General features: G+C 30.1%; 1 protein-coding gene across 3 annotated transcripts in view; it reads right to left on the reverse strand.

The window, feature by feature from the left end:
- LOC132928580 (serine/threonine-protein phosphatase 2B catalytic subunit 3-like) overlaps nucleotides 1-13799 on the reverse strand; it is a 59934-nt gene extending 46135 nt beyond the window's left edge. For 2 of the 3 annotated variants that reach the window (XM_060993561.1, XM_060993478.1), the window contains exons 1-2: nucleotides 13145-13798; nucleotides 12536-12768 (exon numbers count right to left, since the gene is read on the reverse strand). In XM_060993561.1, the coding sequence (XP_060849544.1) occupies nucleotides 12536-12584 (49 nt within the window). In that variant the 5' untranslated portion in view covers nucleotides 12585-12768; nucleotides 13145-13798. Of the gene's footprint in view, nucleotides 1-12535; nucleotides 12769-13144 lie in introns of all 3 variants that reach the window. The other variant, XM_060993403.1, reaches the window with a different exon arrangement.
- Nucleotides 13800-17281: the final 3482 nt, after the last annotated feature.

Raw genomic sequence — 17281 nt, forward strand, 5'->3', positions numbered from 1 at the left:
ATATAATATTATAATTGCTAAAATCTGAGTTCCTTCATTATTTTTCGTACCACAACGAAACCAATTGCTTAGGCTTTTTCCATCTATCTCCCCCATCGCATTAAAAAATAACGTCTATACGGCTGTTTGGTCCAATATCACCTGCTGAGTATAACACGTGACGATCAGATCATATGTTAGTGTAGGCATATACAGTGTTACAGAAGAAAGAATATTGTGATGGCATGCACGGTATGAGAAGTGGCTGGGCAGACGTTTCGATTTATATTCGACTCGTACTATACATCATATTATACTCTATTGCTCTATCATCATGACCCCGAGTGGCCGGACGGTATTTTCACAGGGCGTGCCACGCGTATACAATACAACGACCTATATAATATACATGCGTGTGTATGTATGCGTGTGAGAGATGTGTTTAGGTCCGTCGATACGCTAAAGCTGCGCGAGTAAAACGTTTTATAAGCGTATTTTTTTAACGGGATGTTTTTTCTCCTTCTTGCTGTGGTCTGACGGTTTTGGCTTTGAGACTGAGATTTGTTTAGGTTTCGTCAAGCTAAACCCACCCAAGTAGTCACATTGCTCGAGTTGAAAAAGTAAGAAAATAAAATGAATTATAACATTGAAATAAAAATGCTGGCAGCTAACCGCAGATGACGGTGTTAATAATAACAATAAAATAATATTAATATTTTGAAATGGCGATATTATTTATATTAATACGGGGTAGACCACCTTGTTGTCCCATTTTTTAACATATCAGCAGACATATGTATATATTCTACATAAATATACATCATACATATTATGCAAATAGAAGAGAAAGAAAATATGTATATTATATTATTGAATGCGAACTCGCGTTTATAGAAATAACAACATATTTTGGGTCTGAATAAAATATAATAATTTCCACTGTCGAAGACAATGTTACAAATATCAAACATATAGTAGAGTAACGCCCTCAAACCGTATATATTGTATCAACACTTGGATTGATCCCCAAACCTCGTTTTGCCAGGAGCCATTGATGAAGTTTGAATTGTTGTTTGCTCATATCGATTTTATCGTTCATGTGTAAACATAACCGAAAAGGAGTGCACTAACCTGTTCAAATAGCAATGAGTTATTTGTTTAGTTGGTGCTGCTGGGTGCCAGCCATACACGCGCAAGCATAATATTATGTATGCAGTTAAATAGGTATAAAGATGATGGGTATAGGTGTATGTACACTATACAGTATACGAATATTAGATTTTTTTATCCACGGAAATAATAGGAGGAACTTGATTACAACACACAACATTGCGCGTAATATACAGCACACGAGTAAGGAAAACAATAGAGTTCACGTATCTTTCAAACCAAAAATACATTTTAATCATAACACTTCACACTCTAACATTTACGCTTCTTATATGTTATGCTAATAAATGTATGCCACGCACGTTTGAAATAATCGATAATACGCAACACATTTTATATCACATCGTACAGCTCAAGACAATAAGAAAACAACATCCTGTAATATAATAATGCAGAAATCGTAAGTACTCATATATATGATTAACGGATCGTAACGAACATAACGGTGTACAATACTCCAGCCAGGTGCGCACTCTCAACATATGGCCAATTACAAAGGTTGGTCGCTCAACTATGCAAAACACTTATACTTCATTGCGAGAGTTCAGTCATCATCAAAAAAATTACAACACAACCATTGACAAAACTCCAACACAAATATGTCTTTTTTTCTTTCGTCTCAAATACTATAAGTCTCGGCAACAAAAGCATGTACATATTGCGTAATGCATATTAAAACACTCATAAAAAATAGAAATCTATATTATAATTAATAAGTGATTGTATATGTATATAGGTACTTAAGTTTTAAAAATTAACTGATAAAACAGAACTATAATAATATAATCTATCATTTTGGATTTAAACATAGTAAAAAAAATATAAACTTAGGTCGTTTAAGTTATATATATATTATTAAACTGGCTTCAGAAATACAGAATACTCATTAATGTACCTACACAATATAACGGTTGTGTTACAAAAATTGAAAATATATAAAATCTATTATTTTAACCATTTTAAAATAAGTGGATTGAAAACCATGTTAAAAATAATTATATATACAAATAGGTTTAACTAAATAGGTACCATATACTCGTACATGAATAGGACGTCATACCTGCTGTGTTGTCTCTGTCTTACTAACGTACATCATACCAAATTTGCGTTAAGCAGAATATATTGTATGTTGTTAACTTTACTATTGAAGCTAATTTACCTATTATCAAACTTAAAGGTAAGAATATTATCTTAGACATCTTATACGCTTTTATTGATATTATCATTTTAAAATGAATTATAACTATGTAAAATATTACAGCTTTAAAATGTTCATAACTTACTTTAAAGTGATAATATAAATAAAAGCATACAAGATGTCCAAGATAATATTCTTATTACTTTTTAATTCGATTATAAGTAAATTGACTCTGATATTAAGCTAACAACATAAAATGTGTTCTGCTAAACGGAAATTTTCTATGATGTACGTTAGTGAGTTCACACACACATGCGGATATAACGTCCTCTTAAGGAATAAACCATAAATGAAGTAAATTAACCTGCATATATGTTTAAAAATATTTTTGATAGTAATAAAAAAAAAATGTACAAGAATGGCGAATATTAAATTAAACCTTAAATATAAGAAGTAAAAAGATCGTATGTAATCTTGCGAAAGCACGAGACGATAAACGAATTTTTCATCATAAAAAAATACAATACTATGCATTTTTTTTAAATTATCGATGATTATTAAATTATACAATCTATACGAAAACAGGGGCTTCGTAGTTGGTACATACCAAAATCAAAAATTAAAAAGTTAACTAACAAAAAAATTGAATTCTCTAATAAAGAACCACCAATGAAAGATTTAAATCTATGGAAAAATTCAAGGTACAAATAAGTACAGAGACCGGATATAAACTCATATATTACATCGCACAACTTAGCAGAGTATAGTAGGTACATCAGAGTGTAATATTATTATTTATTATAAAAATTAATGTTATTATTAAACATTAATAATATTTAAAAAAAAAAGTTCTGACAGTTTTGTGTTTAAAAATGTCAAATATTTATTTTGGTAAATGATTTTAGAGATAATTTAATAATAATGTACATAACATAGACATAGTTAATTTGATAGAATATTATATATTCAGGTTTTAAAATTATTAATCTAATAAAAAATTTACAAATATTTTCAGAAATGATTTTAAACTTAACGAAATTAAAAAGTATTTGAACGTTATTCTGAATTAAACTATAATAAATATATAAAACAGTACTATTCCAACACTTATAATACTTTACTTTAAGATCAATATTGGAATTTGTATTGGGCTCGTCCTGTTTCATAATAATAAATAAATAAATATTAGTATCTAGATTGAAACAAAATAACAAAATATATTTTTTTATTTTTTTTTGAAACTCGAAACAAATTTGTTATTTTTTTTATGTTTTTCTTTATATATGTACATATTTTCTTATAATATTATTATTACATCATAAAATCTATGAAGAATAATAAATTCACGAATTCATATAAATTTTTAAATATCATCAGGTTAATATATTTCTGAAAATACATATTACTATGAGGAAAAACACATACATTTATTTATACTTATATCTGTCCAATAGATAAATTAACATACCTACTTATTTACAATGATTTAGAATATACTAAGATGAAAATAATTTTAAAAAATATTTAAGAAATATAATCCATTTATATTAATTTAATTTATATCTCCTGTTTATGAAATATAAATTGAATTATGTATATTTCATAGGTAACTACTTATGTAGAGAGATTCTTTTAATGTAAACATTCATTATATTATGTCATATGTAATAATATTTTTTTAAATGATGAGTATTTTGTATTAAAAAAATCACTCTGTTTATGATTTATAATAATATTTTTTTTACACATTCATCATCTATACGTACTATGGTATATGTATACATTACTATTAAAAACGTATATGTCTAGCATAATAAGTAAATATAATGCATTAGAGATTATAGCATAATATTATGCTATAAAATTCACAAGAAATTCAAATGAATTTCGAGAAATATATATATTATTTTACTAAGGTCACCGTGTTAAATATAGATTTGGTATGTAACTAACAACAAATTTCAAAATAAAATCGTAAGAGTAGAGGTATTTCTGCAAATGAACCAAATTCTTGGCTGTAATTTAGTTGAACAAATTTATAATTTAAATAAATTGTGCTTATTTTACTCATTAGGTACTATGTGTTGAAAGTTAAAGCTAAAATACAATTACCTAAATCTAACCATATTTTAAACTTTTAGTAGGAAATAATTAAAATGAATGACAATAGTAATACATTTTTTTGAAAACCTAATAAACATAAAAGGTATAATATATTTTCATAATTTTAAAGTTTTTTTTTACTTTTTGTATTTTTTACTGTTAAAATTAGCTATGATCATAAGTCAAATATGTGTGAACGGGTACAAGGCACTAACTGTGTTATTGTTTTTGACACCTGGTGTTATCCGAGATTTTACAAGTTAGCCAAAATTTCCAGACTAATTTATTTAATTTAAATTATTGCCAGAATTATTCAAATTTAGTGACAACTTACAAATACATATAGGCATGTCATGCTCATAGTGATACGTGAATCATGTTACCGGCGCTTAAAAAAAAAAAATTGGAAATTGCCCAACCACTTCGTATGATAAAATATAAGCCAGATTCTAATATTTAAATTATAGTTTTAAAAATGTATAAATTATACATTTATTAAAATATTTCACCACATATTGAAATTAATAGCAACGTAAAAGACAAATTTACAAATAAAAAAATAAAAATAAAATGAATTATATGTTTATATTGTTCAAATTTTAATTTTAATTGAAAAATGTACAATTAATTTTAACTTTGATTTAACAAATTAGAAAACAGTTAATAAACAACATAATATAATATCTATGATTTAAGTTAAAAATCTAAATATATCCAAAAAAATTTAAGTCATGAAAGTAACACATATGTACCTGTTATTACTAATTACAACAGATTATATATTTTCAACACATTTTAGTCCTAAACTCGGTTATTTTAGTTAAAGTGTATAATATAGTAACACACGTGTGTCATTGTTAAAAAGTTGTACTTGATTTAAAAAAATACATTGAACATTGAAATACTTAATACTATAAATGTTGTTAAATAAGAAAATTAATTATAATATTATTTATAAATTATAAGTAATAAAATATAATATCCACCACAATATTAAGTTCAATTATAAATTATATATCAAAAGACCTATCGTTTATAAAAAGGTAATGTTTATCAACAATCAATTAAAATACGCAAATGCTCACGTATCTAATTAAATATAACTGTCATAAAAAAATACAGTTTATACTGTTTATAGTAAGGATTACATTTTCTAATATATTGAAAAAAAAATAAAGAACGAAGTAGTGAAAAGTTAAGTTAAATTTGAAATACGTTTTTATACTAAAACGATGATTCATTTACGCCTAGAGATACATTAATGCATCTAAATACAAGCATCTAGCATTAACCTCCACAAACAATTTTTAATTTTTACTCATCGTCCATGAAGTTTACATAGTTACTATAGGTATACATTCTACTTAAAAACATAATTTCTATATTTTAGAAAATTTAAGTAAATTTATACATTGGTAGTTTGCACTCGGGTTTAAATCGCATAAGGCATAACCACTGCTTGGATAGTAATCAGAAATTTGAAATTATTATACACATCTTTTTATGACATATCAAATGATTTAAAGCGGCAGAATCAAAACGCATTAAAGGAAAAAATATTTGCATCAAAAATACTATACAGTTGTAAAAAAACTGGTGATAATATAGGATATTTAAATATACCTTTAGCATTGTAGTTACTAATTTCCATATACAATATCTATGCAGTATGGCGTGGAGCGTATGATGCGCGTACACGAGTACCTATACGAGAGAAGATTATACGATAATACTGATAATAGTGGACCCCACAATACGTGTTAAAGTGTATGATAATCGAGCAAACGCATAAGTGTAATAATAATAGTATAATAACGACAAAAACAAAACAAATTTATAAAAGCCATACAATATTTGATTATATTGTACGCGATTTCGTACTCGTGTACTGCAATGCGGAATGCGGAATATTACGACGACGAATCGAAGATAAATAATCATATTATATTATATATACATACTTTATCGTGCTGTCGTCGGACCGATTACTAGAATAATATTACATATACTACACAGAATAATGTTACTGCAAGAGGAGTCGAAGAGGTGTGTGAGTGTGTGTGTGTGTGTGTGTGTATGTGTGTGTGATACACTTTAATGCACTTTTAATGGGCAAAGATAATTGGTTTGTTATTCGACATTTATATATTAATATTATATATATTTTGTTTTTTTTCATTATCATTTTTTTTTTTTTTACACAGAAACAGTGACCTATTTCGTCACACTCCCCTTTATGTACACTTTGCGAACGGCGGCGCCGCGCATTAGCAGCAGTTATATTGGCCGACAGAGACATGCAAGTTATATATTTACCACCGCTGTTAACAAGGAAATACACTGTTTGCATTACAAAAACGCGTACCTATACCTGCTTTTTGCTATATATTTATATTTATATATACGAATATAGCAGTATACAACAGTTAGCATATTCGTCCATATTTGCGACCGTGTATATTATATAATATCTCTCTCTCTAAATATATATATAATATACACTTATTATAATGGTGTAAATAGAAACAAGTTGGGAATGGAAAAGAAGAGACATGAATATAGGATTATTGATATGAGATTTTCGTTTTGAGCTCTTGAATCGTGTAATATATTCGTTTACAGTGATTGAACTATATTCCCCGATCAAATTTTAAGAAATAATAAAATTAAAACAATTTTTTTAGTAGACTCCGTTATGGTTTGATGATAATAATATTAATCACGATTGTATACTTTATATGTTATTGAAAATACACGAATAAAACTGTATTTATATATATTATTATAATTGAGTGAAGTTCAAAATTTTAGACTATTAAATGTTATATAAACTATAATAAGCGAGTTTAAATATTTTTAATAATAAACCAATTTTTCGTAATTATTTACGAGATAAAAAAATATCGTTATTCTCTTTATTCAAGTGCTATTAAATTGTGTTTCCATATAAATTCGATAAAATTAGTTGTGATAAAATTAAAAAATGAGATTTTTTTTCGATTAAAATGAGAATTTTAAAGTAGTGTGTTGTGTTTATAAAGATCAAAATGTTATCAATCAATAATTAGTCAAATTAATTTTACTAATAAAATGTATTATTTTCAGAAATACGTTTGCTCGGATACACGGTGGCAGCATGTATTGATTTTTTGATGGGTTAAAAAAACAAGTCCATGACACGTACTGTGTAGTACTTGAGTTGTGCCCTATGTTGAAAACTTCTATGGGTATTTTAATGTTTTTGTAACCAAGTAAGTGACCTGGGCACCCCCTTTTTAAACTATACAACCAATAAAGTAATCCAATGTTTACTTAATTGCTTCAATTTAAAACTTTAAATTCGTTTAACTAATTTAAATAATATAATATATATATTATTATGGTTGACTTCTTTTTGCAAAGACCGCGAAGTATTCATAGTGTACGCCTATGTCCTATAATGAACACACAAATGTATATACATATAAATATATTCAAATTATTAGTTATTATCGTGACGAACGCGTCGTCATCACGGTAGGCTAAAGATCTCGTTTTAAAAAAAATATAGATAAGAAACTGTTTATAAAAATAATTTAAATGTAATTAACATTTTGCACTATTTTTAGCGCTTATTTAGCGAAGGAATAAATACACAATTATTTGTATTTGTGTCAAAAATTTTAGAAATAAATAAAAATAATCATATAGGTACAATAAAATAATTTAAATAAACGTTATGAATTTAAAAATAAATATTTAGGTAAATATTAATAATAATTAATATTTAATTTTTAATACTTGCAAGTAAAAAAGAACGGATCTGTTTACGTATTCTTTTGTAATAGAAATAAATAAAATAGTATAGATAATACAATTTAAATAAATATTACCAAAATTATCTTATTACAAAAATCGTTTCTATATACCATATTGCTAATATTTGGCAAACGATAAGATGAAAATAGACAGATACTTAAAACATTTAGTTATACTAATAATTACTAAATAGGTATTTTCAGTTTCAAATCTAGAGAGATAGAATTTTTTCAGAAAAATTTAATTATAATTCATATTAGCTGATTTACAGATACATAATTTGATAAAAATATAAACAATTTTTTAAGTTATGTTTATAAACCGTCTAGGTCCTAAAGTAATAATTATTAGAAACATTTTTGAGTAGATTTCAATTATTTCACAGCTAATGTATACATAATCAGGTTAACTAAGTATGGAAAATGTATTCAATATTCGTTACTAATATAAGAATATATTATTATATAATTGTATATGTGCTGTTATAGAAACATTAAACAATGGTCATTGGGAGTCAATGTATATAGTATATACCTAATATACCTACGTACCGTGAAACTAATTCAATCAACCAATTATATGCAAAATTAAAATACCGTGAAGTTAAATTAAGTTACTTTATTGTGTAATTTTAAATAGTCACGAGATACAAACATACGATTATTAAGGCGGTGTCAACGTAAAATATGTTATATCGATTATTATTTATTACACACTCATATATAATTATAGCTAGACCCATCATCAGATTTCTTAAATTCTTGTTGCTAAACTTATTTAAATTTACATAAATATATTACTGCAAAATTACTAATGCGATATTAATATATACGTATGGTTTTTTTTTATCAGTATTTAAATTTTTTTTAAGACTGTTCGCGTCTAAAACCTATAGATAGTGGTATACTATAGTAGTATATTAATTTATTGTTAATTGCAATAAGTATAATAATGAGAAATATATTTTTATATTAATATATACATAGGTAATATGTACCTTTATACCTATTCGTATAATATAAGTTATGTTTACCTAATTTTAAAAATTAAATACAAACGAGAAATGCAGATCCGTATGGTTTTGCTATAATCGTAGTAATAAATTAACAATTTACGAAATTATATTGTGTTTTATAAATAAATAAATAATTTTAACTTTAATGCTTTTTTTGAAAATACAAATTTAAATAAAGTTAAAGCATAAATAAACTGAATACACAATTGATATTGATTTATAATAATATATCAGAATTGACGAAGTTCATTAGTCAAAGGCTATAGCTAGGATACATTATGAATATATTGTGATGGTATAAGAATAAAAGAGGGCGGGTATTAACGCCTCGACTTTTAGAAACCGATTATTTCTTTTCTTATAATTTCTTATAATTACCTATTCAAAATTTCACGGTAATTTTTATTAAAAATAAAAATACGCATAAATTTAAACTTTCAAAAGAAAATAAAAAAAATTGAATGTGTTTTTTACTTCGTAAAGCTAAAATAATACGAAAGAACACTTGCTGAATAATAGAAAAACAGAATTCTGTTTAAGAGTTGATATAGGGGACATACTTGTTTTTGAAAATTTTTTTATAGTTGAAACGTCATTACTCTTCACACAAGTTGAACTTGTACGCCGTTCAGAAGCAAACAATTTCAAGTGGGGTGGGTTTCAGGTATTTTAAATTTTTACACTATTCTGTAAAATATTACATCATAAATTATTATTTGTGTTGCATTTTTTTTATTGGTAGGTATATATACGATATTATAATTAATATTTACAATACAGGCTTTGCGACGCCATAAATACATAAACTATTAAACTTTTATCTTAAATAACCGAAATATATAGACGAGTAAAAAACCAAACATGTGCGTTTAATAAATAATATTATTATATATTATTGTTAAATCATCGCCGTTTTCTGCAGCTCGTCTAAGAAGGTATATAATATCATATATAGGTAGGATAAACCTATTGACTATTATCTATTAAAACTACGTGCTACGTCAGTGGTGCGTAAGTGTATTTATCCCACCCGCGCTTGTTTTCCATTTACACGACCTTCTTTCTAAACGTACACTTGTTCTTCGTGTTTCTCTTTTACGGCCATTGAAATATCTCAGTACACACACACGCGCGCGCACACACACACACACACACACTCACACAGCTGTCCCTAACAAACTAACACGTTCAACTACAAATTTATAATTCCGCAATGTCAGCGCAGTGTGACGAAATTTACATTTTTACTTCAGACTCTTTTCTGACCTAATTAATATCAAAATCAATACTTATACATGCATATGTAGTATAGAAGCATATTTTACATCTGAAAACGGTATTAATACATAAAAATTCAAATACCTATCTTTCTTTGGGAATGACAGTGCAAAAGTATATAACGATATCGAATTATCGATTAAAAATGTACATAACATTATATTGACTATAATATTATAATATTATTTTTATAATTTATAAACACTGATTAAGAAGTAAATATTAAACAATTCTGAATTCATTAGGTTATTACGTGTACATTAGATATATCAATAAATATCAATATTATATTGCAATATTGATTTAAATTTAAAATATTAGGTTATTGATCGAGTTATAAAATTACGACGAATAAACACAATAATAATACAATCTCTACTATACCCGTACAAAATTAACAATTATTAATTTTAAAAATGTGTTGCATAATGTAAAATAATAAGGTCATCAAAAAGACAAAATGTTTTAAATTTATGGAATCTACGATATGCACGTGCAGGCGTATGATCTATAATATTGTGAAAGGGTTGATTAAAAAATAAAAATAAATTAATTAAATCGATTAAATTTATATTATTTATATTAAACCCGTTGTTCATATAAGAGAAACGAGTAAGTAAACAACGAATACAAAACAGCCTTTCGATTTACAGCATATTATTTATCATAATATAGTTTACATACAAAATATTATTGTCGTATAAATGTGTTACATTCGGTCTTAATTAAGTCTGTTAGGTTAGGTTAATAATTATTACTGATTGCTGTTCCTATAAAAATTATCTTAATATTATTATTGCCCAAACGGATAAACGGTGTTATCATACTGTATATTATTTACGATTGAATAATAATTGGTGGTTAAGCTGGACATATTTGGCAACATCAAACCATTTTGGGGTGACGGCAACGGCAAAGTCAATGAAAAATGTACAAAAAATGGAATTATTGAATCTCACCGTCGTCACGTCGCACCGCGAATATTACAAAAGGGCTAAAATCAATCAACCGACAGGAATAAAAAAGTCGGCACCTATAAGGTACGAGGTGTACACCTACGTGTATTAGTGTACTTGTTAGACGGATGTGAAAAAAACCGCGATAACGCATTTCCAGGGCAAATGCGGTTGTAACCTTCCCCACTCCGGTAGATGGCCCGGGCGTGCTTATTAAAGCTATTATATTATGCGCTCGCCCGCCGCCGCGAATTTTTCTAATCTATAGGAAAACTCATTAGAATCGTTTATGCGTACGCATGTCTGCGCTACGCGGCCGTCGTGACGTAATTATTGTTTTCGTTGCGAATGCAATTAATGAATTAACGCGCGTTACTTCCACACACACACACACACACACATCACGGGCGTGCGGTGATACGATTTTAACTACCTACCATTATTTTTTTATGATTTCTATATTTTCAATCATACGAGCAAGCTATGGTGTAAAATTTGATGTATGCGAATTATTGTCACCCATTCGTGAGAACGGTCGACCCGATTTCGGCGAGAGTTGGTGGGGGGCGTAAGTAGGGGGGGTCGCGGTTTGTAGGAGTAGGAGGAGGTGGTGTCACACCGACGATGACGGCGGAAAGGAGCTTGATACATAATTATTATAACAGCAGCTGGTGTAGCCATCGTTCTGTTATCAGAGCAAGTCTTCGGCCGAATTATTTCGTGATATAATATTATACGAGAGATGATAAGTGAAGAGAATATTGTTGTGAAATAACAACAACAACAACAACAACAACAACAAGTACAACGACAATAACAATAATACAGTGATAATGCTAAAAATTCGTCGACCGGTGGCACCCACGCGCCGATATTTAAAGTTTAAACACATACACCCGGGCGAGGGTTATAACTGCGACCGAGACGAGGGTGGTAGTAAAAAAAAGGACGATCGTTAAAACGAAAACGAAATGTACAACAAAAATGCGAATAACAAAAACGCAATATTATTATTGGTTATGAGCGTTATTATTACTATTATTGCACTATAATTTTATTATTATGTTATTGTATATTAGCATTCATCGGGCAACTCACTTTTTATAACCCGCTCGGTGGTCGGCAGCTTCTGGCTGTTGTTCGACATTGTTGGACTGACGCGATCCTCGCTCGCCACGATGTGTTGCTACGCCGGTACTGCTGGTGCTGGTTGTTCGACGCTCGTCGTCTTCCACACGTACGCGCTCGTCGTTTCTGCCTGGTGTGTCGCGTCCACGGGTCACCGTCACGCCGCGTGTAGCATTAAACGCGAGTTTAACTTTTTTTTTTATCTATTTACGGCCATGAAAATAGAACAGAAAAAAAAATATAAAAATAAAAGCCACGACAACAACAACAATTTAGTCAAGTACCTATATGTAATATTATTTTGAAGAAATGAAATAGGTACAAGAGAATTATGCCGAGAGAAACTGTATATTATTAGGTATATTATGTGTGTGTGTGTGTTGTTGATAATAACAATATCATACAAAAATAATGGTTGGGTGGGGTGTGAAGCGAAGGGTGGATGAGGGTGGGTGGGAAAGAGTGTTAATGTATATATATATATATATATATATATATATATATATATATACACAACGTAAAAAGATAAAATAAAAAATGTTTACTAAAAAAAACTGAAAATATAATGATTGCACGCACCCAGCCGATTTCCTCTCCTCTTATTTTTTTTATCAATTTAAGGTTCACACGTATCGTCCGTCGCTAGCAGGCCGCATAATCGCGGGGCACCGTGATGGATTCGTCCGTGTGTACTACTACTGCTGCGACGGCCACAGCAGCAACAGCAGCGGTGACGGCGGCGGCGGCGGCAGCAGCAGGCGCGCGCGACGCGGCGGCGGCGGCGGCGGTGACGGCGACGTCGGACGATTTCTTTTTTCGGTCAACTATTGTACGCATACGGATGATGATGATGATGATGACGATGATGACCCGGCGGCCGGTGCGCGCTCCGTGACGATGGCCATCGTCGTCGTTAGCCGGTGAGCTTGTACTGTTCGACGACGTGTACCGCGTAAAAACAATATTATTATTTACAATATTATTAAAAAGTTAACGCCCGCCGCAGAGTGTGTCTCGGTACGACGATGGTAGTATCGTATGAATAGACGCGATGCGCACAACACTACGGCGTTGTCACTTGTCACTCGTTACTTTATAATAATGTTATAATTTAATCAATTATATTATTATTTTATTATTATGCATATATCTCGATATTTTATTATTATTATTATTATTATAATATATCGTCACGCATAAGTATGTACGCACACGCACCGCAGTTCAGGGCAAACGAATGCGAGACTCGGTGTTTGGTGTGTATGTGTGTGTGTGTGTGTGTGTGTATGGAATATGCGGCCACGGGAGCGAGAGAGAAATGGGCGAGCATTGACCGGCGGGGAGGGTGAGGGGCGAAAGCGAATGGATATATGATAAAAAACACTGCCTCCTCCATCCATCCACTCCAAGGCGCAACTCCGCACCACGCCCGCCCCTAATTCGACCTCCGCCGCAGCCGACCCGACAGTCACCGCCGCGCGCCGCGCGCGCCAGGGTTTGTTATAAAATCGTTATGGCATTGATGTGCGCTTGCGTATCGCGCTTGCGCCGCGTCAGCGCCCTCTAGTTGGCCTGGTCCCGAACACAACAACATCATTCTCGACCGTCGTCGGAATACACGCGCGCGCATGCATATGTAGGCATACGCGGTGCGCTCGCCGCCGTGCTGCTTGAACGCTGTTGTCGCCTCGTCAGAACGGCTCGAAACAAAAATCGTTCTCTACCGAAACCCCGCGGACTGCACCGCATGACCAATGTTGTATTATAGGTGTACCTACACGTTTCTCCCGCTCGTCGAGAATAACTAATACGACGCATTCGGTTTTACTTTTTTTATAAATTCATCGTCGCACCTAAATAATTTGATAACCAGCTGCTGTTATTACGGCCACTATATATATACATGCACATAATATCAATATTTTTTATCCGTTATTTAAGTGCAGCGCATTTCAATGTTCGGTATGCGCTAACCTGATCAAAAAAATGTCGAGTGACTTTGGACGTCACGCTATAATCCTTTATTGCTCGTGATACGCTACGAATCTATAAAACGCACTTCTCCATTTGCGAAACACGTATCCTCATTACATCACATACGTTTTAATTAACGAAAAAATTGGCTGTATATGTGACACATTTTATATCGAAGAAAAAAATAGTCACCGTTACAGCTGTAGTGAAATACTAAATATTATATTACGTAGGGGAACCCAGAACAAGACAAGGCGCCTTATACATAATTCGTTGTCCTTAAGACTATCATTTATTTTCAATACAAATCTTAGCTTACACATTAAAATATACTTATAGGCTAAAACTCGTAAGCTGTATATTATTTCGTTTTAGACGATTTAAATAACATCGTTGTGATAAAAAAAAATACATCGATGTTTAGTATTCTTCATAAAATACATTCCTATCATATTTTTCTAATACCTGAGAAAAACCCGTATATCCTACAAACCAATAGCTATATATTCCACATGACCTTGTCTCATTACGCGCCCCATATAGGTTGTATACTAATTATTTTCAATTGAGCATACACAATTGAATACTTCATAGATTTTTAGTAATATTACCACAAACAGCAGTATATAAATACACTAGAAAAGTATTCATTAAGAGTTAATTATTTAATTATTATTCTTTTTTTATTTCTAAAAAATTCACGTTCTGTTCGTAGGAATAATAATCAAATTTTAGTAAGAGTAATTTATGTACCTATACACGAATCGCTTAACGGAAGCAGCCACCAATTGACAGCACTATCTATTTTTACCAAGTTTAAGTTATTGGTTTTTAAGTCAAATGTGATACATCAAGTCACGACACCATTTGCGTATAAGACGTCTCGGGGGATTACTGAGAATCGTAGAGACTGCTATATATTTAACACGCAGTAAGTGGATTTGGGTAATGATTTAGCTATATTATTATTCACAAATTGAAAATTGAAATAATGTACCAACTACCAACACATTTTCTCAAAATAATTTGTTGAGATGAAAATTGAAAAGCACATAATTTATATCAATCGGTTATCAGTAATTTCTTACTTTCTTAGGTATAAAAAAATCTTCTTACTTCCATAAAGTATGTCAAAAATGTTATATTTATATTATGATCATTCAAACATTGACTGGATTGATCCAGCTGTTTCATTAAGTGCATTACAAAAATCATCAAATATGTGTTTAAAAATATGCAGTTAAATATGCACAAAAAAAATATTCATCCATATTACATTTTATTTATTTTAATTTTTTAATTTTATTCAATTCTCTATGTATGTATTTATATGTATAAAAACAATAATACAGCTATTCTATCAACTGATAATTTACATAAAATAAGTCTTTTATTTTTATAACAAATTCACACATAGCTGTTGACCTTGATTCATAAAAAATATTTACTGAAGTGATGCTTAATTTTCGATAAACTGTCAACTGTGCATTAAAGACTTAAAATACTACGAGTATATGCTCTTATTTTCAAAAATATGTTCTTTAATCTCAAAAATTCCAAAGTATGTACTATAAAAACTTTCAGTATTTGATTATAAACTTTGTAAAATGTATTGTATACTTACTAAGCATACGATAAAGTTAACCAGAAAAAATATGGAAATGCATGAAAGAGTCCTTGCTCTATTCATCACTGATAATAGAGACGATCCGCATTGTAAGGTCATATAGAAATTGACATGTATTTGTGACGATAAAGCGTTAGACGTGTGAGTTTCTTATGTGTCATCAGAGACAAGGGATGGCCGAATAAGGGTCTCTGCTGCCAAAGAGAAAACTAGTTTCTTGGTAACGTAGAGGCCATTAATAAAGCTACCAGCCACTATCTATATTCGGTATGACTGTATCGTATTTTTTACCAGTGCATGTGCACCAGTTATATCAGCAACACTTCACACCTAACCCAGATCCTGCTAACGACAACTGAACATCTTTTTAACAAACTATATTTATTTGGTTTCGCATATTCAGTGTTCTTAATTTGAGTTAAGTTATACCTTACTATGCTATAGCATAATATATATGCAGCTGCAAGCCAGGTAAGGTACATGGTTATTATATTTTTTTACATTAATATTAAAGTTTTTATGCAAATTTTATTATACGGTGTAGTGCACTTGATCAAATTTTCGAATACACGGCCTCAAGAGCCCTCCGAAGATCAGGAGTAAGGGTAATAGTATGAATTTATATTTGTATTTGGAAGGTGGTAGGTGGTGATTATATTCTATACAGCACTTGTAAATATAAGGAAAAATTCCGCACAACTTTAATCCCTTTATTTAATTTTTAGCTATCTTTGTGTACCTACATAATCAACATAATTTCTCGTATTCTATTATTTTTATGTTATTACACATCCATGCTCGTAACATGACGTGTTCTACATCCTGGTTAGACCTCTCAGTACTTCCCTGACTTTGAGGGTGTTTAGAACTCCAGAGCTATCACGATAATTCATTCAAGCCAAAGGTCTATAAGTTCTTTGATTACAGAATTTACAAATTTTCACTCTGTATTTTTTGAAACTCCAAATGTCAATAATATAGACAAAAAAACAATAGCAACTTCAGTTGCTCTTTTACTATTTAATAGTCTAAAAAATACAAATTTAGTTGCATGGTCTTGGTAATTTAGTATCCATTTACATTTTCGATCAGGTACCGACTGAAAATCCACCAAC

Source organism: Rhopalosiphum padi, chromosome 1, assembly GCF_020882245.1.
Source record: "Rhopalosiphum padi isolate XX-2018 chromosome 1, ASM2088224v1, whole genome shotgun sequence".
Classification (NCBI taxonomy): Eukaryota; Metazoa; Arthropoda; class Insecta; order Hemiptera; family Aphididae; genus Rhopalosiphum; species Rhopalosiphum padi.